Source organism: Psittacula echo, assembly GCF_963264785.1.
Source record: "Psittacula echo genome assembly, chromosome: 11".
Classification (NCBI taxonomy): domain Eukaryota; kingdom Metazoa; phylum Chordata; class Aves; order Psittaciformes; family Psittacidae; genus Psittacula; species Psittacula echo.
Window position 1 is genome coordinate 7911993 of NC_137746.1, and position 23546 is coordinate 7935538.

The 23546-nt window shown below is 41.7% G+C and overlaps 1 protein-coding gene across 1 annotated transcript in view; it reads left to right on the plus strand.

Moving 5' to 3' along the window:
• SGCD (sarcoglycan delta) overlaps positions 1-23546 on the plus strand; it is a gene marked incomplete at both ends in the record, with an annotated part of 123102 nt that overhangs the window by 84434 nt on the left and 15122 nt on the right. Inside the window, one exon of the mRNA XM_080627510.1 lies at positions 7317-7389. Within this exon, the coding sequence (XP_080483636.1) occupies positions 7317-7389 (73 nt within the window). The remainder of the gene's footprint in view (positions 1-7316; positions 7390-23546) is intronic.

Genomic DNA, 23546 nt, shown 5'->3' on the forward strand with positions numbered 1-23546 from the left:
ATTGTGTTACCTTAATCCTGTTTAAGGAAAAAGAAGAATCATCCATGATCAGATTAATATTGATTAAATGTCACACGGATTATGAAGGAAACATACTGTACACTTACCAAACACTGAAATCAGATTTAAAGTGTGGCAGATTTATATTTTATTTCCTGAGTGTGTTTCCCAGCCTTCACAACCTGATCGGTTTAAAGCTCACATAATATTCTCCTTGATAAATTTCCACTGTGTATTCCTACTTCAGGTGCTCTCGAGTTTCTTTGCACCTTTGCACAAGAACGCCACAAAGAGCTTCAAAGGAATGCAGTGATGATATTGCTGTTGTTGAGCTGCAGAAGTGTTGAAAGGCCCCACATCTAGTCAAGAAGGAAATATCTAGAGGTCAGCATAAGTTGTAGCAACCTTTCTTTGTATGTCTTTTCTCAGTTTGGCTGCAAGCCCTTCTGGTCTTTTCTGCTATTCCGTTTATATTTCTCAGACATTCAACTATTGGAGTAGACACATATGTGTCTACAGACACATATATCACTAATGACCCACATGTTGATCTCAGAGCTTGCAGCTCACCTTTTTGTTTGCAAGTTTTTTAGCTTAAAGCCAGGCTCCATTTATTTCTTGGGACTAGAGTCAGGTAATTGCTTCTCCCTCCAGCAGATCTGGTTGGAATCATAAGGAGCTCCCGTCCAGCCTAACTCAGCAATAGCCCAGGACCAGGCCTACGGGTTGACTCACTCCCCATGTGAATATGGTGCCAAGACCAACATCTAAGACAGTCTAAATAAATCACAATACGTTCTTATTATAAACACCTTTGTTCATGATGCATGTGGTTTCATTACATAGATTGCCCTTAAAAGAGCAACTCCCGAGCACTTTGACAATGAGGTGGGCAGATAGACAGACTTTTGCAGTGAGGTATTTTTATAGTATCCTAGAAAGAAACATGAATGAAGCTTTATAGCTTTTGTTCAATGCAGTGGCTTAACCCAGCCAGGCTATTATTGTTGGGCTCTGAAATGGAGCTCTCATTGATTTCAGATTTGATGGGATTCAAGGGGAGCAATGGCAATTACTATGTTCATCCATTTAAAAACATAAATTAAGGATGAAAAAGGCTTTTAAAACCAGGAATTAAAAGAAGCGGGCACAAATCATTTCTGTGTATATTGTATTGGATTTACTTCCTGGGCGTCTGTTTGCATAGACACCTTTTTAAGACTGTCACATATTACCCTGATGAGACCTACAGAGGAGAGAACCTCATCAGACAGGTGTTTTCATGGACAAATTGCTGAATATGTCCTGATCAATAGTGGGAATGGAGGTAGTTTATGGAGATCACCAGCACACTGTACATTGCCTCTTGACTTTAGCTAGAAGAAAAATTGTAGCAAATCCTTCTTCTTCCCTCATTTGCGCAGTACTACATGAAGGCAGAGTGCTAAAGAGAAGATACACTTAAGCCAACTCAATCACCAAGTTTGTCACAGGGCACTGAGACCTTGATTTCATTATAAAGCAAGGATATACAACACTAAAGGTGTAGTGTGGGTATGAAATTATTACTAAAAGAATACAAAGAGTGGGAAAGAAATGTGTTGTCTAGAAAGAAAAGAAAAAGGAAAGTGAGGAATATCTAACCAGGTACATCTGCACCTGAGCGGAAACCTGATTTCTCTCCTTTGGATTTTGTTCATCCCCAACTGCTGTTCAGCTGATTGCCACCTACCCTTGATAACACAGGAGCATCAATCATTACTCTAAAAATACCTCTCATTGCATTGCATTTGAGCTCTTCTTCTCTTCTTTACAGCTGATGGGAGTAGAAGCCTAGAGCAAGTTTCATACAGAAGGAGCAGTATGTGATCGTTATCTTGCCACAATGGCTGGAGCCCAGTTCTGGCCAGAGGGAGCAGGGATGGCCCTTGCCTTTACACCAGGAAAGGGGCCAGGACAATGTCATGCAGATCAGGTGCTTTTGCAGCACACAGGGGGAGCAAGAGGCAGCTTGGAAGGCTGAACTGTTGATGCCCTCTTTCCTCTGGATTTGTTGCTGGTAAAGAAGATGCACATTTCAGCTGAGCTTTGGTCACTTCTTGGGGCATTTGTAACTTCTCTCTTCCCTATGGAGTTGGGAGTGCTGAGTTCACACCAGTCTTTGCCCTGGTGGAGTGTTAGTAATCTCTCCTTCTCACAAAGCTCATGAGTTTGATCAACCAAATCCACATTTGAATGAAGGAGGGTAATGCTTTAAGACATTCTTCAACAGTACATTGGCAGAGCAGTATGCACATACAGAACATGATGCCTGTTTTGTTTCACTGCGAAACTAGGATAAAAACCCACCTTGTTTTAAGCTATGGCTTGGTTTCATGTCATAGAGTACAATTGCCAAAAGCCCAGCCCACTGACTTTTTATGTTGCTTCCATGTTGGAAACAGTGAGGCCAGATTGCTCATGGCACATGTTCTGCAGCAAGGAAGGAAGTGTCATCCTGAGCTGGAGCTGTTGAGAAGGTGCAACAGGGCAATGGCACTGGAGGCTCCTATGGCAGGTGCAGAATGGGAAGAGGAAGCTGAGAGGAGATCAGAAGCTGGGTTTTGTTCCAGCAACTCACTTGCAGTGGTCTACACCACATCCAAGCTCCTGGATGTGACAATAAGCTTCTAAGAAACCACTAGAGTCAAACGAAATGCAAATTCTGATTTGACAGACCTGTTCTCATAGAGCTTTTCTTCTGAGTCTCAAATGAAAGAAGAAAAAGAAGCAAGCAAACCTAAAAATATCCTCAAACCCTGTAAGTGAACTGTAAATGTTCCCTTGCCATATGACTCTTGATTTTTGTTATTGCATGAAGTGAACACATATAGGGGTCTTTGACATTTGTCTCCCCACTCCTTGTGCACTAGAAGGGAAAAAAACCCCAAACACTCTTTGAGTGAATCTTTATGGTGATTCAAAACACTTTAGGAAGATCCTGTCATATGCTTTATAAGTTCCTGACTGATTGTGTGGAATTAAGTTATTGGGCAGAGAACCAGCTAATGGAAACACATTGATGAAATCATTTTTGAGGGACATTAAATGGAACTTAAAATAAAGCTGAAATGGCTTTATGGATTTTTCAGTCAAACTGTTTATGAACATTTATTGGTGGTAAATTACACAGTGTCAGAAGAGGGAATCAGTAGGGATGGCTTTTAATAGAAGTCACTCTGATACAATGCTGTGAGCAAGAATAATTTATTGCCTAGGAATGTACAGTATAGTGTGCTTAAATACAAATTATATGATTGTTTCCTCCTAACTGTCTTTGGCTGTTTGCAGATAAGTCACCCTTAGCACAGCAGAAAGTCTCATAAAATGAAAAAAAATGTTTTCACTACTTTGCAATGAAATAGAAATCTTGTATTATGTATTTTTCATGGTAGATAGAAAATGTTTTAATAACGGATAATTCAGGAAGCAGAAGCTGTGTTGTACAATAATTAATTTAATTTACATTTGCTTTATACTCAGTAAAGGGAAAAGAGGGATATAGTAGCTTTGATTGGGAAGGGAGATTGTATTCTTGAAATACGCTCAACAGTGAGGGTATTTCGTCTCTGTATGCTTCCCTTACTGGAAACGAGTTGGGGCTACATAAGGATTCACTCACGATTCTTAAAACAATGTGATTTGTTTCGTGTTCTTGTTAGACTTGCCTCTTGCCTTTCAGCTTAATGTCGCGTTTGCCTTCCCTTTGGCCCTGTTCTGCTGCCATGAATCATGAGTAGCGCTCGGCTTTTCTCCAGGGATGTTCCCATCCTGGAAGCATCCAACAAAGAGCAGAAATTTTCACCACTTTCTAAGCAAATGACCTTGAACTTCATATTTTTAAATCCTACCCTCTCTCTCTTCTTCCGCTCCCTGAGGTCAAACATTTGTTTCTCCATGATATCCTAGTTCTCTGCAGAGCCACAATAGCCCAGTTCAGTGTCCACAGCACATTTCCCTCAAACTTTTCTTCCTGTTTGCCAAAGCCTTTAGTAAAACCACTTCCCCCGGCCTAGTGCCTTCACTTTCAACTCCATCCAACAATGATCCTATCGCAGCCTGGCTAGGGACTTCCGTAGTGGCCAAGAGCCACGCTTTTGACGCAGATGTCCAGTGTAGTTGAATTTGTCCAAGGCAGTTTCCTTCGGGAGGCACTGTGGGAGCTGCCAATTACCGAGGCAGAGACTGAGACTCTTTAGTGTAGAAGAGAGAGGTATGGTGGGAATGGACACATTTGAGGTCTATAAAATTAACAGTAGCACAAAAAGAGGATGGCAATTTAGTGGTTCTCACAGTCCAAAGCAGAACAAGCATCCAGTGAAATCATCAGGCGGCAGGCTGAAACCAAAGGAAAAACTTCTCCAGAGCATTTAATTAATCTGTTATCCCCTTGGTTCAGAAATGGGGCCAATTAAAAGGATAATTAGGTAAGGTGAGGACAGCCTATCAGTGTGTCTGCAGTGGCTGGATGATACAGCCAGCTCAAGGAGTCTCTCAGCTGCTGACAGCCAGAGTCAAGGGAGGGATATCTCAGTCCTGGTCCATCAGCATCCCCTCAGCCCTGAGTGGCTGATGTCCTACTCAGTGACAGGGACAAGTGGCTCTTTGGGAGATTTTGTGCTCTTAAACAGAATAATAAGTAATGATATTGTCAAGGCAGGAAGCCTTATCAAGGCAGGTAGCGTTCACTTCTAATTCGTATCAAAGGAGAGAATCTGGGATCGGGGAATAAAGGAGACAAGGAAAAGAGGGTTTAAGAACAGTGTATAGGGAAAGAAAAACAAGGAGATGGAGGAAAGGAATAGTAGATATTTTTATTTTCAGCCTTCCTGAAATGATCACGTTGGAGTCTTCTCTGGCTTTGTTTCTAAAGTTGCTTCCTGCATTTAAATGAAACAACAAAAGCCTAGAAAATCCCAAGTCACTGGAAATATGCTAAAGTTCACCTTATTCTGCAGGCATTTCTGGTACATGCAGGTTGTTATTTGAGGCTTCTCATAACTTAGGTAGCTGACTGAAGGTGTGTAAAAGTGAATCCAAATTACCAGCATAAAGTCACCATTTAAGCGATACAGGTGGAAGGGGTACAAGAATATCTATGTGCCCCTCCTTACGTGCACTTACTCATCCTCCTCCCCTTGAAAATCATTGTTTTGTTCCACAGATATGTGCAGGCTGTAACTTTTGCCAGGTTTCATTGCAGAGCTAATAGCGAAACAATTGTGTGGATAAGCAGAGACTTAAATCATTTGGAAACTGTTGAGAGAGAACAGATCTGATAGTAATAACCTTCATGGCTGGCAAGCTACAGCTGCTTTTGACAACTTGTACCAATGAAAGCTTAAAGTTAAGAGCTAAATATCTGTATTGTGCCATAAGATCAATTTCAATCCCCAAGTTTAAAGCTTGAAACTTTAGGCTGCTTTTATTATCTTTGAGATTGCTTGGGGTTTTTTCTCTAGGTTAAAAAGGAGTTGGGGTTTTTTTAATAAATGTTAGAGTTCTTGTTGTCATTCTGACTTTTTTTCTTTAACACAGTGGGACAGCTTAGTTAATTTATTTCAACGCAGGGAAAGTGTAGCCTTATTGAAGCCACAAGTGGTTTTCTTTTGTAGGAGAAATTACAGAAGGATGTTGTATTAACATGTTTTGTATCAACTTAGAAGATCTCTTATTCTGTAGCGGTGACTTCCAGGCTGCATATAGGTTACAATTATAACAGCACATGTAAAGAGACATATCAAAGAGTATATGTAAACAGGCTTATCAGGATCTGTAGTTTGCACCAATGGCTTTAAAGAAAAAAGAAAGGAAAGGAAAAAAATGTCACTGGTGTAGTTTGCACGCTGACACTGAAATTGCTGTGATGACTACAGATAATGAATATCTAACTGTTCGCAATGCGTCTGAACACACAACCACAGGTCTGAATTTAAGAATAGAGGTCATACTTGCTCACTGGGTAGGCAGCTATATATTAGAGAACATGAACATTAATTTCTAGCGCACTGCTGTGTGTAAGACAGTACCATTCTTAGCTGTGTTTTAATTGCAAGTTTCAGTGGGAGTGAAAATTTGACGTTCTGCAGCACAGAGCATCTGTGAAAGCACCTGGGGACTCCTGTGTCCCAGCAGAGTATTTAAAAAGAGGAATGGGTTCAGAAGAGAGCAGTGAGAAGTCCAGGAAATCTGCTTCACAGTGAATGATTCAGAAAGCCCTGACTTCTCAGAGAATCAGAGATGGTTGGGGTGGTTGGGTCACCATCAGCAGATATCTACCTACAGAAGGTGGAGAGTCTGGTCGTGCATGGCCAATTGCATGCCACATGAAGATTTAGCGGCTGAAAGTGAGACCAATTCTGATTAGATACACATTTTTTAATTAGAAGAATTAGTAGAAAGGCTTACCAGAGGGTGGCATGTGATACATTTGGCTTAAAATAATGACATGGGGAGAGCATCTCTTTCTAGAGAGACACAGGATGTCTCAGTCACAGAATATGGACCAGTGCAGGGGTGTCTGGGTGCAGTGGCCCAATTTGGGCTATGCAGGTGGCCACAGAAGAGGATTGCAGTGGCCTGAAACTGAGGAAAGCTGTTCATATTACCTTGCAGTTTACAGCTCGTGATCTAAACACAGTCAGCAAATGGGGATAGTGCTACCTTCCCCAGGATCGCTAGGAGATGGGGGAAATGAGCAGAAGTTAAATGACTTCTGGGTCACACATCAAACCAGTAGCCAGGCTGGGACTAGAGCAGAGTCTGCTGCCTGCCTGTGCTGTGTTTCATCAGGTGGACAGCTTCCTCCTTTTCCCCAGGCAGGAGCACAGCTCGACTAGAGATACATTTGCAGTGATTGAGCAAAAATTTGGTTTCTCCTGTGAGTATCTCTGAGCCTAGCAAAATGAATAATGTCATGACATCCATCCAGGTTCATTAATGAGTGATGTAGCTGGATTAGATGCCTGGTTACCAGGGGGTATCTTTTCCAAGTTCCCTGCATCAGTTGGGTTGGCAAACACTTCCCACACTCGGGGTGCAGGCAGGTGTCTTTACAGCCAGAAGTGCAGTTTACAGGCAAATCCCAGTTGTAATCAAGGCAACCAATTTCAGATGATCAAGGTCTGGCTTTTCCTGGGGACAGAAGGGATGTGTGCAAGCAAGAAATGGAATCAGGCAATGGGTAAAATTGCAGCTAGGTATGATTTGACAATCACGCCCCTGATAACAGCTTATAATGTTTACAATTTGTCTTCTGTTTTGTTTTGTGATTTCAGGAGCAGAAGGCACAGTGTTCCCTAAATCTATAGAAACTCCCAATGTCAGGGCAGACCCCTTCAAGGAACTAAGGTAAATTTTGGAATATGGTTTAATGGTAACTCAGTGGAGCCTTGTTTGAGTTGTGCATACTGCTGGGCATCATTTCTGCTTTTGCATAAGAGCTTGGGGATTGACTTCGGAAGGCATCACCAAGAGGATGCCATAGAAAAGAAGGGACCTATCATCTTTACATGTAATGTGACCAAGCTAAAGGCAGTCATGGGTGATGAGAGCATCATTTATCCTCTATAACATGCTCTGTGTACCCTGGGATCAGCATTTGAAAAGCAAATAGAGAAATCTCCTGGTTGTGCAGGGAGGCACTGGAGTCCATGCTGAATCATGGGGAGCAGCAGCAGGGAAAAGGATAATGCTCTCCAGCATTATCTGTCTTGCAGAAATGCAAACGCTCCCTGACCTGCACTGGGTATAGCTATGCATGCATGTAGCTGCTGACACTGGCAGGGATGCCACTTGCTAATGGCAATGTATCAGGATGGAATAAACAACACAGCTCCTGAGAACCTCAAGCTAATGCTGAGCATTATATTTATTTAAAAACAAACCAAACGTGGCACTATGGGTTAGTTTGAATGACTGGTCTCTAAAAAAGACTAATCATATCTCCTAATAAATTAGCAGCCAAATCTCTTGGTATCTTCTGACCAAGAGGACTGTCAGGATTTGCTATTGATGCAGTAATTATCCTTCCTTAGAGAAAGAGAGAGAAAAGATGAAAAAAATCTCCAGAAGGATGTCTTGTCCTTAGGTCTTAGGTTGCAAACTCTCCTTTCCTGAGAACTGCTGGATGTGAAGCAATCCTCAGACAGCACGAGATGCGGATGCACCAAGATGGGAGAGGACCTCCATTAACTCTCTCTGCTCTGATACTGGAGATAGTTATGGCCTACTATGAAAGATGAGGAACACCCTGTGTGCCTTCCCTTGGGTCAATCTTCCAGTTTCTCTCAAAACACTCTTAATTCTTCCCGGTTTTGCTTGCTGGGTATCCTATGTCAGACAAGAGCTACAGTGGTGGTGTGATTCGATTTGATATGAAAGCTTGTTCTCTTTCTCCATGCAGTTGCTTTGTCCCTGCCTTGTGGTTTTCCCAATCTTGGTACACTTAAGAAAGGAAACAGGATCTTTGCTTAGCCTGACATGCAGCTCCAGGGTCTGCTGGGGTGCAAGGAGCCCCAGGAGGGCAGGGGTCCATGGTGCAGAGCACACGTACCCCCTGTTTCTCTGGGCAGAGCAAGGAAACAAAGCAGTAAGTGGCTGGGTGGATTTGTAGATGAGGTTCAGGTGACAAAGGCTTTCTGGCACAGCCCAAGTTTACTGACATATTCGGAGGGAAAAAAAAGGCAAAAAAGAAAAAGCAAGATTATGGTTAAAATATCCAATAACATCTAATTAACTTACAAAACCAGGTCCCATTTTCAGTAGTGCAAAAGAGGTGCAAGATTTAGGTCCAAGATTGTGGTTACTTAGGACTTTTCTAAACACGGGAGGGGAATTTAATCCAAGTAAGTGTAGAGTGTCATATTAGAGGGGACAAATGTGAATTAAAATGGCCTTAATCTGATTGAGTATGCTTCTGTTCCAAAGAGAATTAAACTAAATGAAATTCAAATGAATTAATGGCAGCATCCATGCAAGGGGTTGATTCTGTATATTTCATAGAATCATAAGAGAGGTTAGGGTTGGAAAGGACCTTAAGGTCATCTAGTTCCACCCCTCTGCTATAGGCAGGGATGCCTCGCACTAGACCATGCCACCCAGGTGTCTGTCCAACCTGGCCTTGAACTCTGACATTTGGTCTGCTTTAACTTCATGTTGTTATTTCACTTGTTTTATGCAGAGAGCTGTTAGATAACTGACTTCCTTTGAAATTAGTGGACTGGGTGAAAAAGGAATCCTGCCAACATCTGGTGGTTTGTTTGGGTTTTTTTACGGGAAAATCATTGAATTAGATTTACCTTGAAAAAATGTCCCACGGGGTCCTAAAATATTTTGTGTGCTTCTGAAAATTTTGTCTTGGCAGAAATAAATGGGTTTTTTTCCACCACCCTGAGAAGAACAAAGCCAGGGGTAGCACTGTGTAGGGAAAGCAAGATTTCCCAAGAGCAAAAGCTCTATTTCTCCCTAAACCAAGAACCATTCATCTCTCTCTACATGCTGGAACCCTGGCTGCTTCTTAGGTAAAATGGTGCCTTTTGGGTGCAGTGCAGAGTTAATAGAGAAAATAATCTTACTCTTGGGGGCCATTTTTTTGTGCCTTCCTATTTTGATAGCAGTATGTGTGCAGAAAGGTGTCCTTTTGGCCTGAGTGATGCTGCAGTGAAATGGGACTGGATGAGATGGCAGCATATGGGTCCCGAGCTGTCATGCATTGCTAGGAAAGCAGCATTGTAAACATGCACTCAGTAGCTGCTTGACTCTAAAAGCCCCATTTCTGTAGTAAATAGCACAAATGTTCTTTCCTCAGTCTGAAGTTCTCAGGGTGGGGAAGTGCACATTCAGCTATTGTAGGCTGTTGTCAGATGTCCCCAACCTCCATCACTTGTCCTAGACCAAATGGTTATGATTAGGTCTGTGATTTATCCTTTATGCTCTTTTCAGTATCAAACTGACTCCCACTTTTTTCATTAGGAGACTTAAAATAAGGTAACAGCAACTGTCAGTATTGGACAGAGAGGAGACCAACTGCTCCTGTCACCACTGGGAGTCAAACCATCTGTATGTCTTCTTTCCCTTTCTCCTCTCCTTAACAGACAGACAGATTTCCCCTGCAAGATAGGCAGTACACTATTGTGTCAGTCATCTCTGTTTCTGTCCTTCTTTTCCTCCCATCTCCCAAAGGCATTCAGTCATGCCCATGTCTCACTATCCAAACAACAGCACACACGATCTCAACAGACTTTCTTGTCCCCGTTTAGCAGACAAATGGTCTTCGGTTCATATAGCCTAATTCATTTATTAGTAACCACCTCCTCTACAAGGTGATCACCATCCTGGAGGATATGCAGTGTGTGGTCCCTTTGCTGAGTGCCCTTTTTAAAACACTTTTGTATGCAGTGGTTTAGATGGAGAAAATTCAGGTGACAGTATGTCTGTAGCTTTTTCCTTACTAATGTGTGTAAGCCCATGTAATGTGCTAAGCCCATCACAAGGCTGCAGGAATTTTTTTGGTTCTTGTTTGGGCCAGGTCTGGACTTTGCTGCTGGGTCTTCTCATGAGTCTCTCCCATGCTGCAGACTCATGTGTCCTAAACCAATCTTACTAAGTATCAGTTGTAGTAAGAAAGCCAGAGCTCCTAAGTGTCCTTAGTGCAGAGTGTTATTAATGATTTGTATTTCTTCCTTGGAATCTAGAATGTTCTTTAATAATGACTGAAGAACTAGAGGTGGTTGAAAAACTACTTGCTATACTTCTGTGAACATTTGCATGTTTTTACTTATTTGAAATAATTATAGACTCTTGAAAGTTTTGGTAGTTGTTCATTGGGTTCTAAAGTGGTCAGAAACAGAAAAAGGAAAGCAAACACATTCAAATTATTTTCAAATTCTTGTAAAGTTTAACGCTGGCATTCAATATCATCCCAAAATAGCTTAGTGGGAGGGCTTGGGATATTGAAATTTGGCTTGAGAGATTTGGACGCTGAAATATTTGTATTCATCTGCATTGACTCTTTTTAACGCAGGTTAGTGTCTTTGACATATGGTAATGTGGTTGCCTGTGTATAATAGCTGAATTCAAGATGACCTTTTCTCACTGGTTTATTTTAGTGGCATCCAAGTAACTTGTCAAGAGCCTGTCTTGAGAACCTCTCCTTGACACTGGCAGGAATCACCTGCCTTTCTCTATTTGTCTTCCAAAAGGCAAATGTTCAAAGGAGACTAACAGTAGTTGCCCTACAAATCAGTACTCTTCCGAGGTGAGGGATAAAGGGTAAACCAGCCCATGAGAGAGGAAGAAGGGAAATAATTTGAGGGGAGGGGATTAAAAAGTGGGTGATCCAATATAAGAAAAAAATACGAGGATGATGTTAAACTGCTAAGTGTTAGAAGCTGGAACAGTCTGTGTCAGATGAGCACTGTGTTGCAGCATCCATCCTGGTCCCTGGGCTCAGAACTAGCTTAAGCACCTCCCCAATGTCTAGGTCATGCAAAGGGGCACCAGAGCATGAAAACTGGGCTTAGGGCATTTCTGTTCCTAGAGTTAGATAAAAGGAAATCAGACATCATGAAATTTAGTCCATAAGGGGCAAGCACACACCTGGAATCCATCCACAATTATTGTAGGTTAAAAATGCAGTAAGCTGCTCATCCAAGGCAGGAAACCAAGGGATGACTGTTTTTCCTGTAGTGCACAAATATAGTTAAGGGAGAATTAATCCCTTGAGCTTGAAGGGGTAATTTGTGACCAAAGTTAATTATGAAGCACTGAAAGTATGAAATGGCAGATGAAATGTACTTGTAGCTTGATTTTATTAAGGCCATTCTACCTTTCCATGTACAGTACTGAACTATCCAAATAGTCCATATGAGACCTATTGTAGCAGAAAGCAATTTAAATACAGTGCTCAGCTAATGTAACAATACTCATTTTGCAAAACAATAATTCTAACCGAATTAAGGTTTCTCTCAGCTGTGTTTCACAAGGCAGCAGAGACATTTTCCGTAAGTATGAATACAAATAATGTTTCTGTCTAAAGTCCATTACATTAATAAAGATTAAGAGAACAAAAATTAAAGGAAATGCAAAAAATGAATGGTCTGAAAGAGGAAGTAATTGGTGAGAAATAGAAGTCATTTATAAAGACTAGTGTGTGATACTGAAGCATGTTTAGTTTACAGAAACCACTTGGAGATTCCTGTGAGGTGTCAGCAAGGGGAAGATGTCCAGTGTAGCCTTGTACCTAGCTGACGTTATTTTCCAATTGATTTGCCATAAAGGATGCAATTTTTTCTCGTTTATACCAGTGCAATCCCAGTAATCTTAGTAGTCCTACCATCTTAAAAGACAACAGACATACCTTGGGATGAGCTTTACCTTCCACACTGTAACAAATATAACTATTTTCATGTGACACAGATGGGATTGATTTATGTGACTATCTCCACACATATGTATTAGTGTACAACTAAAATGAGAGACCATGTTCCTGGTTTCTAAACTTCAGTCTAATTTAAGTGGACTTTGGTGAGTTTCTTTTGAATGGCAGAGGTCCTCATCTCTCCATTTTCTAATCTAGGAGAGCACATCTGATCTAGCAGTTTTCCCATGACAACTAAGGCTTCCTGAAACGCTCAGTGTTGGGTGAAACTTTCTCAGAGCAGAATTTACACTGATTTCACAGCCACAGCCACTTTGCTTTGGCCTTTCCTCCTGTTGACATCCCTTCAAGGCTGCTGCCTGATCATCTATTACAGAAGACAAACCACGGTCCTTCCAAATCAGAGACAGTTTTTCTAAAGGTTTCTTGTAGACAGCATATCAAGATCTATTTATACGACTGGATATAAGGCTTGGAGTTAAAGAGGCAGTTGATTGTTGGGGATTTCCATCTGTTAAAGTATTTCTGTTGCAAAAAGGGGTGAGGGAGGTTACTGTTCCATTTCCTGCATTTTATCTTTTAATGGCCTTCATCTCTTTCATACCCAGCACCAGAAAGGAGGATTTAGCTCTTGGTGCCCTTTCTTTCCCTGTTTCTAGCAGGGGGAATCCTAGATTTGGATTCCCAGGAAACACATGCCTTGGAAATGGCAGGGGCATTGACAGAGTTTTAGTGATTTATCTTGGCTGGATAAATCATGGCCCTGCCCTGTTCACAGTGCTGCTAATAGCATCTGTCCATAGACAGGCAGATCCTCTTCAGGACGGGCTAATGGACAGTGAAAGCAGGCTTGGCAGGAAGGTGTTTTGAACACAGTATATTGCTGAAGTAAAAAATGAGATGAGCTCAAGGGAAAAGAGACAAAGCAGTTAGAGTTGGTGGTTGAGCAGCCTGCAGTGGGGTGTGTGGCTCTTCCCAGATGCACTCGTGTCCCCTGTTCTGTGGGAACACGTGGGTGAAAGAATGTGCAGATGCCACCAGAGCTATGAGGCCCTTCAAGTGAAAACAGGACCAGGAATAGGGAAGTAAAGGGCAGATTTCTAAAGGAAATTGCTGCCAACTGGTATAAGGGATAAACAACAATGGAAATACCCCTCGTATTCAGTGGTTGGTGGGCAGATACACAAGACTGCATATATTTAAACAGCATAATTGCAACTGAAGCAGTGGCTGCAGAGACCAGTTTAACTTTTCCTGGGCACTGAGTAAAGTTCAGCAGCCCGGTTCCATTATTCTCTCTCTACATTTATTCTGTAGGAGTTTCCTAATGCAAACAAAGCCTCTTTCTGGGAGATATCAGTCGTCAATCCTGACTGTTCTCGCAGATTGAATATCTTTCTTGTATACAAGATCTGCATCCTGCCTGGATGTGTTGTGCCCCGGATTGTCATTAGCTTTCAACAGCAGACTGTCTCTTGCTCCGTAATCAGAGCATTCATCTAACCTTCAAGTGCCATTCACAAAGGTGTATGAGCCAGAAGTCCTCTGGGACTTGAGAGAAACCCTATCAGTGTGACCAATCTGTACAGTCAGGCCTGTACATATATCCCTTTGAATAACAAAACTGTGAGGTTTTTTTGTTGCCTTTTTTAACTCTCTGTGCAGCACACCACTAACCTTGAGTGGAAAATAGATGCTATAAATGCGAGGTCTTAAAAAAGTGAATTACAGCCGTTTCATACTCCATGACAGACTCACACTGGCGAAATGGCTTAATACTTAATTGCAATGCTTGTCCTTCTCTCAAGTGCAAATGATGTTCCTCAGATAGATTTTGCAATGACACCTGTGGAAATAAATTGTGCAACTAATTAGTTATTCATATAATACAGAATATTGGCTATGCACTGATTGAAAGGATGTGGCAACACATATTACATGATGTATCCATATGGTGGGTTAGTCAGCTCTCTGATGTGGTATTTTTTGGAAGGCCTCAGAAAATGATGAAAATACCCTTTAGCCTCTGGAATGCAAATTTTTATAGAAAATGTTGTTTTTCATTGCATTTTGATAATGATTAAGGAGGGTTACCATGTTCCAGAGTGACATACCTTGCTACTTTGTGTCCTGGGAGGAATACCTGGTCTGCAGGTTCTAAGGACCATTTTGTGGGATATAGGATCTGCAGGTTATTAACTGCAGCCATATTGTCCTAAGAGCAATCGTTAGACAACTATCCAGAGAGAAGGGCAGGCAAACCAGAGTTTGTTTCTAGTGCAAGTTGGGTGACCTACCTGCCTTGCAGCAGTCTGGCTACTTGCTGATGTTATGTAGGGTTAGTTGGGAGATGCTGCAACACAAATCAGTTGGCGTATTGGTCTGGGATGCATCATTTGTAATGCTCTGTGAGAGGCTCAAAACCTATTCTTTTATCATAACATTTGTACTTGAGATAGAGCTATTTGTACCAAGGATATTGAGCATGAAATACAGAAGTAAATAGAAAGGAGGCAAGGAAAGCACCTTACCTACCTATCACTGTGATCCAAATCCTTTGCAAATACTGTGATATTTAGGATGTAATCGTGTTCAAAATGCCTGAATAGCTCAGGAGAGAAGGAGATTTTCCTTTGAACACTGTACTTATCTTAAAGAAATGAGAGGATGTAATCCACTGAGCACCATTGCTTTTGGGTAGCAAAAATACATGTTTTTCTTTAATATTTCTCCCTGTCCCTTTATACTTCTCTCCCGCTGTGTATCTCACATTTCTAAAACCTGAAGTAAAGAGCGAAACAGGCAAAATGAAAATCTTTGCCTTACTCAGCACTTGGTACCTGCTTTTAGGAAAGAAACTTAGCACATGGCGTGGAAGCAGAGCCCAGCACGGGAACCACAGCTGGGGCTTTGCCTGCCAAACAGCAGCAGGTAACAAACCAGCTTCCTTAAAGCTGGGTATTTAGCATGGACTTCTCATTAACCTGGTACAAAATAGGGAAGGACAGTTTAGATGCTTTCCTGCCCAAGTGAGGTGCTCCTCAGGGTTTTGTTTCCTACTGCCATCTGTTGATGCTAGAGGGTTTGTCTGTATCAAGGCAATAATACTTATTATTTAGTTTAAGTGATGTGCTTTGAGCTATACAAGTCCACTGTGATTAAAAGGACACTTTTACAAGTACATTAATTGTGCTTTAGACTGTAGTCAGGAATCAATAGCTGTTGCATAACCCTGTTAAAGAAAGGAGAGAAATGTGTCCATAACCATAATGGGATCCTATCTTTTGAAAACAGTATTTTGTGTACTCATTAAGAGAAATCATAAATATTCACTCTGTCTATAGAATCTTTATTCTGAATTTGTTGCATGTGGAATAGAGTTGTTTTCTCTAGGCCAAACAGGAGTAGCTATGTCGTTTCCTCATGACTGGAATTGATTTTATCTTTTTAATGTGTGGTGGTTGCTGCTGTGTGTACTCCTCATGTATTTTGCAGTATGGGTTTATCCTGTGGGCTATTTTGGCACCTCTGGCTCTTTTGAATATTAATAATATCCAACCAAATAGTATTGCTGAGTTCATACTAAACAAACTAAACGAACCCTGCAATGGTGTTTGGACTCAGCTCGGCCTCTCCATGCGGAGCTAGCACGTGGGTAATGAGAACTCCTTTCTAAATACAACTCAGCACTCAAACATGTGTCCCTCTTTGAGGACGCCAGCACAACCCATAATTTCTCCTCTGGCATCTACTTCATGTAGAATAATAATAATATATTTTTAGTGTATAAGCAGTAGCTGTGCACTACCATACACTTTCTGGGCTCAGCAGTGAATTGGCTCAGCAACGTTGGACTGGTGGTAGTCAGTGACCCATCTTGCAACTTGTGCACGCTCATGTCCCATGAAGGGAGGAAATGGAAATGCAGAAGCTACTTTGTGCTGGCAGCACAGGCAGAAGCAGGCAGGTGGTTCCTCTTTCTCTTCTCCGTCTTGGTAAAGTTGAGAGCCCATGGACTTCACCACCTCATTCCCAGATTGTGCTGACACTTATGAAGCTGTCAGCTCCCTGCTCTGGCTCCCAGCTGAGTTGGCATTGGAGTGACTCATTGAAAAAAAGCAGCATTTTTTTTGAGGCAAAACTTGTGAAAGCACCATATTAAAGGTGGAGGTTTGAAATATAAAGGTGGCTGGTTTGAAAGGCCAGGTAGCAGCCACCATTTTGTCAATCAGCAGAGGTGTCTGCTATAAATACATACCTCAATACATACACACGGCTTTGCTGGCAAGTGAAATAATGCCATGTTTCACTTCAGCTGCATGAGGGCATTGTGTTCTTGGACAAAAGAAGCCAAACTCCTGTGTTTTTCGCAGTGTTCTGTGGCTTCAGGGGCAAGCAGGAGATTGGGAAGCAGAAATGTGATTGCAACCCAGTAACAGGCAGAAAGCAGGTGAGAGTCTTCAACGAAGCTGGAAAAACACATCCAGAAGTAAAGTTTGGTCCTCCAGAGAGGAGAGGCAAATCTCCCAGGGTGTGGGCAGTAGCTGCAGAGGGAGATTTCCCCTGGGTTAGGCTAACAAGAGTGGGTGTCAAGCTCTTGGGACCCTCTTGGCAGTTGTTTTGGCAGCTGAAACTCAGCTACAATTCTCTGCTTCTCATGATGAGTTGACCTTAGTTCATGAGCTATCTCTTGCTTTTCATAATACAAAAAGAAAAACACTCTTTTTCCCTTTTTGCCTTGTTTCATGTCATTAAGGATGGTTGTGGGAAGGCTGGCTGAGGAGTTGTAAAGTGACCCAGGGGAATCAAGAAAGAAAGTAAACCAAAAACCCCAAAGCTTAGGCCATCAAGGATCATAAAAGAGGTTGTAAAGCATAGGGGAAATGACCACTTGGTGAGTCTGAAAACAGCTGAGAAGGCTGGATAATGAGGGGATGTGCTGCTGTAAGATGTTACCTGCCAGTGAACTCAGTGAAAATATGCCTATACTTGATAAAATAAGGGCAAAAAGTAAGACATGGAGAGTGTATGCTGCTAGTGCTGAAATGTGGCAGTGATTAAAATATGTCATGTCCTGTCCACTTCCTTAAGTGTTAACATTTTAAAAAGCAGAGGAAGAAGTAAAATGCCAATTTAATTTATTTTATTAAGGATTTGGTGTCTTAACTTTAATGAAGGAGTAATAAATATAAATGGATATTAATGGAAGGTTATTAGAGCTGTTCATTTTGATAGAAAATATGCAGTATCTTCTTGTGCAGTGCCAGAGGTTAAAGATTATTATTGCTTCCTAAGGCTTCTGAAATTAAAGTCTCTCTCTTACGACCCACAAGGTATGATTGAAAATGTGTGTATGTGAAATGGCTTGCAATAAATTCATATTGCAATAAAAGTCTCTTTAGAAAAACAGGGTATCTTACAAGAATCAGCTGAGGGGCTCTGTCTAAAGATGAAAACTTTTTTATAAACCTGAAGAATTTCGTTTTGCTGCCAGAAGGATCACCCTGAGAGCACAGAGAAACCTGTGAAAAGGTCCTGAGCTTTCAGCAAGTGGTTGAAACCCAGTGTTCCCTGGACTAAAAACTACTTGACTCTTTTATCTGGTTTATACTCTTCTAATTAATTACAAATGACAGAGTCTTTTAGCGTACAAAAATTAAGTCCTTCGTAATTGCTGTTTCTTTCTATCTAAAGCTTCCTAACCTCTCAGTACCAGATAATCAGCTCTTGTTCCCCTGGGGCAGAAGGAACTGTGGGGAGCACAGTGGGAAAAGCCAGTCCCAACTATACAGTGCCAGGAGATTTGAGCAATGCATTTCTGCTCCTCACCAAATCCAGACCTTTAGATGTATCATATTGCAGGCACTGGCTTAATTCACTAAGACTTGCTGAAGTACAGCACCTTGGGTGAGGTGGGATTACCAATGCGGGTTTTGGTGTTAGTATTAAATAGGCTAAATCCTGTGGGCAATCCTTTGCCTTTATTGAAACAACCCAAAACATTCCCATGAAGTCATATCCCTTGATCACTTCTGTGGAATTCACTTAAAGTTACTGAAATCTTCTTGTAAACACACTCTGTGTGTTTCTTCATGAGCTGCACATCTGGAAACAACCGAGGTCCTGAATTCAGCTCTGGGATCTGGTAGTTGCCTTAGCATGGGACTTGGCCTGTCTATGCCCTGAATATTTCCGTAAATGCTCAGGTTTTGCTATATGGGATCTAACTGATTGTATGGAGAAAAAAGTCATTTATCCTCATCCTCTACATCAGGTCATGCCTAATTCTTTGCAAAAAAAAGGTCTTACTGAAAACATCAAGGGCAAAACTGCTAAAGAGAGTGTAAAATAGAGCACTAAATCTCTCCTAGTCCTTTCTTGCTCTTTCCTGCTTAGTATATGACAAATTTTTCTAAAACACCCACTAAATATGTTGATTTTATTGATTCTCAGTTGAGCAGTGGGGTATCATTTAATCTGTCCATCCATTAGCATTGTTCTGAACAGTGAGAGGGGACCAAGCAATGAATCTGTCAGAGCATTTTACAGAGCTCTGAGGTGTGTGGCATTCAAGCAACATCACATCAGGAGTCTAAATCTGAGTGTTGAGGTTAGTTACAGATAGAAAGAATAAATCAAGCAATAAAGGATGCCTATAAAAAAGGATGCTGTCTCTTAAATGAAGACATTTTAGAGTCCATCATAAACCTCTGACATATATTCAGTCACTCTGCCTGCCGTCACAGTCTGAAATATATTTCAAGGTGCCTGCATATCTTATGCTGTAACCTCTAATAAATATATGCACATTTTCAATGATCTTGCATCATACCTTGTGAACTGATGTGACTTGAAAGGGGAATTGGTGTCAATGCAATAGGAGTTCTGCAGGCAAAGGTGCTCAGATACACATTAAAAGTATGTCAGAATGTCTGCACAACACCAAAGTGAGTGTTGGTTTCATAATCATCTCTTTGAGGAAGATTTCTTCTAGTTGGATGCCAGGTCTCTGTTTCTAAGTGAAGCAAAGCACATACAGTTTCCTTAGTGTCTGGCTTTCCTACTCCAGTTTGAATTTCCAGAAACAAAAGCAACAACTTTAGCTGTGCTTTTGCTTAGAGTGATGAGTAACAAAATTAGCTGTCAAGAGCTAGGCTGAAATTTCAGCAGAGTTGCTGAATACTTACATACAATGGTTCTCTTGCTCCCCATATGGAGATTATGGCTGTCTTGAAAGAATAATTGCAAGACTTCTGTAGGACCAATCCTTAAAATTGATCATCCTTTAAATTTTAGTAGCTGTCAGGAATTAACAGTGTGGCATTGATTTATGGAGCTACCCAGTCCACTTCTGCAGGGCTTCCTTACTTTCAGAGATGAGTATTCTGGGAAGCTGCTAGTATATGTGTTATCCATTAGGACCCATCAGGCACTCTCCATATGCTTTGCTAGTTAACTTTTCCAAAAGTAACTTTAGATATTTGAGCACCTGAGAGATTTGTTTTTTATAATACTTGACTTACTGATTTTTCAGAGTATGGTGCTCCATGCTGTACACACCTCAGGAGATCATGAGCTGCTCATTTTAAGAAGAATGTTGGGCAATTCTGGTGTTTTCTACTTGGTTAAAAACAACAGAAGAGGAAGCAAACTTGGAAAAAAAAAACCCCAGCTGATGCATTAAGTGCTTGTGGTCACCATAAAAATGTGCAGACTTTGCAAATCTGACTCGGATACTTGAAAAATTAAAGGATCTACTTGCAGTGAAAGGCGAGAGGCATAGAGAAGAGACTGGGGATGATTGGTTATCTCATGTAAGCAGTATGGTGTCTCTCTGTGGCGTGCCACTAAACTTCTTGTCATAAAAGACGGTGTAATCTTGATTTCAAAACGGGACAGAATTTAACATGTTTTTGACAGACCCATGTGTACATGTTAAAGCGCTGTATGTAGTAAGGGAGAAGCGATGCCTTGTACTTGCTCTTTTATTGGCTTATCTGTTTTCTTTTGGCAATAAAGTTGCCACAATACCAAAGTCTGAAGAGTTTCACATAAGTGAATTGGAGACTTTGGATAGAGTACAAAGTGTATAGACAGGTAGATTCATTGTTACTGTCCATCTGAATAATTGCTGATTTATGCTGGATGGTAAAACAGCTATTTTCCGTTCCAAACCTTAATACACTCATAGAGATGGTGAGGCTTTTGGCTTTCTGAGGGTTATAACTTTGAGTGATCAATGGGTGATGCTAGATTTGACCATGTGTAAATTCCATTACTCTGTGATGCGTAAGGCCCTGATTTCTGGGGAGTTAATGAAACTGTGTATGGATGGGCAGCCAGTGAGCACACCACACTGTGCTATTGAACAAGTCACTCAAAAACACTCTGGCAGCTTTGCCATTAGCACAGCCTAGCTTTTCCTGCTGTGCACTCTGCTAATATAAATATTCCTGAGCTGCTTTTATATGTACTCAGGCCACCAGCATGTACCTCTCGTTTTTTTCCTGAAACCTTACCATTTCTTATATTGAAATAGGAGTGTTTAGAGCTATTTGAATTCTATTTTTGTATTCGTGGCACAGAGCACAGTGACGGTGAGAACTGGATGTGACAGTTGCGGGACAAGCTGCACTCCTCTCCCCAAGTGCACAGTAGGTCCTTAACCTTCTGTAGTGGGATGCCAAAGGTTTCTACACCAAACCCTGTGACAGCCCTTGGTGCACAATGCAGAGCACTGTAGATATAACCACGCTGGCTTTGGCATTAGAAGAGGCACAGCCCAGGTACCTGGCAGCTTTGCATGGGATGATTTAGCATCTTAGGTCATGTGTTGCTCTAAGTAGAAAATGTTCCCCATGCATCAATTGTGCCTGCTCTGCAGATCGAACTGAGCTCAAGGGCTGGTGTTCCTGTTCCTCAACAGTAAGTGTTCCCAGCTAGTAGCTTCAGCAGCAGAAAGGACTGGTAAATTTGCCTTAGAAAAGCTCACGGTCTCATTTGCCAAACCTGGTGCCTATAGTGTAGCCTCATTCACTCTCTCAGTGGAAAGCAAATAGAAAAATCATTTTCGCAGTGCCCGGCAATGTTTATCTTCCAGGTTGGCTGGCCTGCAGTGACATTAGTGTCCCCAGAGCTTCTGAACTTAATCATTTCCAGTTGCTGCTTGCCTGCTTGAAGCTGTCCTAGTCCACCCTACAGTGTGTTCTTCCTGCCAGTCACTATGGGAACAGCAATCAAAGCTCAGATTTGTGGCTCGGTAGATATCCAAGGTCACAGAGCACAGGTCTAGTGGGAACAATTAAACCAGACCTGTCCAGTTATATCTCTTTAAGCTCTTCTTACATTATACCTCTAACTAGAGCAGTAAAGTTAAAGCAGCATGACTGTCAAGATGTGACTGCTTTATAAAAGATAGCCTTTAGAGGAGATACTCTGTACACTGTTATCTGTAGAGGCATATTAGGAGTGTAGTCAGCATCACTGGATAAAACCTGTCCCCAGGTTTCACTCTGCGTCTCTGCTGCCACAGCTGCTCCTTGCCAGATCCGGCCATGCCCCGCAGCCCCAAGCAGGCATTCCCACTGGAGGAGCTTGGCTCCACAGCCTGCAGGAAGGCAGGTGCAGCCTGGTTTGAACTCTTCTGAAGTGGCAGAAGAGTTGAAATGAAACCAGTTGTTTATACTGGTTTGAGGGGTTGTGTGGTTTGAGTTGCCCTGAGTGCTCCATTACTGTCATCACCTGTAAATTAAAAAGTGCAATTTGTTGTATTGTTTGAAATTGTTCATATTCAGCAACTGTAGTTTATACCTGGGGACTTGCTCTGCAGCAACACATGGGAAAAATGGACTGTGAAAATCATTGGAGTAAGATGGAGAGCTGCAGTGAACTTAATATCCAAGGGACAGAGAAGTAATTCTTTGGCAATTTCCAAGTTTTGTAAGAGGCAGCTGACTCCCTCTCCCCTCCTGTTTAAGCCAGTCAGGTTCTATTGAAAGACCTGTGTGATGGGACTCATGATCCCATTGTCCGTGTTTTATTGAGTCCAGGGAGTGTTAATGTGGTATGTTACGTAGGAATGAAAATAATTTAGTCCACAAGATCCATCAGCAGATACTACATGAAAGTCGTATACAGCGACCTCTTTCACATGCAGTGGGCACAGAAAGATGCCACAGCAGAATTTTAAAAACAGACTAGCAAGCATGTACATGTCTTTATAGGTCTCTAGTCTTTTGTAATAGTCCAATGTTTTAATTGCATGTCCTTCCAATTCACAGCTAATTGTGTCTGGGTAACCAGAGCAGGTTTGGCTAATCTTTTCTTACATAAGATTAGTTCCTAAATGCTGTAGGTGAAATGAGTTCTTACTGTGCATAATGCTGTAGAAATGTTACCAAGTGGGCAGTTTGGGAGGTCCAGTGTTGAGCCCAGTGGCTCCTCAGCGTGGTGTGTGGACATGATGCTAATGCCCTCATCTCACTGGGGCCACAAAGTGAGGTTTCAATCTTGTGGAAGTGGAATTAACCAATTACAAGGGGTGTCACAAGGAACAATTGGGGTATTAGAAGGAACAATGAATTTTGGCGTTGCCCATGCTAGGGGTGTGACAGGCCAGCCTCGGCACATAGCACTCCTCTGCAGGTGACATTTGGCAGAGTGGCAGCTTCCATGAAATCGAAGACAATGACGACATCTCTCATACCTTTTGCTTCAAAGAACAGAAACAAACCAGCATTTTAAAGAGAAGGGAAGAAACACTCTGGTGCCAGCCCTTCCTGGCTCAGTGGTGGGTTTGGTTACTGACACAGATGAAGACTATGGTAGTGATTTCCACTGGAAAGGTTTTAGCAGTGGTGGCCACATGGACTGCAGGTACCTGAACAGAGTTAAGCTCTGCTTGTTTTATTTTACCTCCTGTTACCTTCTGAGCAGACAATCAAGTGTTAACATTCCTGCTGAGAGATACCATGAGGGTGCAGGCAATTCTGAAAAAGCAGGGAATTCCAGGGAAAAAAAATAAGATACCTCGTGGCTTTGATTGGTTTTGGTTATTATTTGGTTATTACTTGGTTTAGCCATGCAAAAGAAAAAATTTATTTTAAGGTCTAATTTCCTTTTCTGTGTT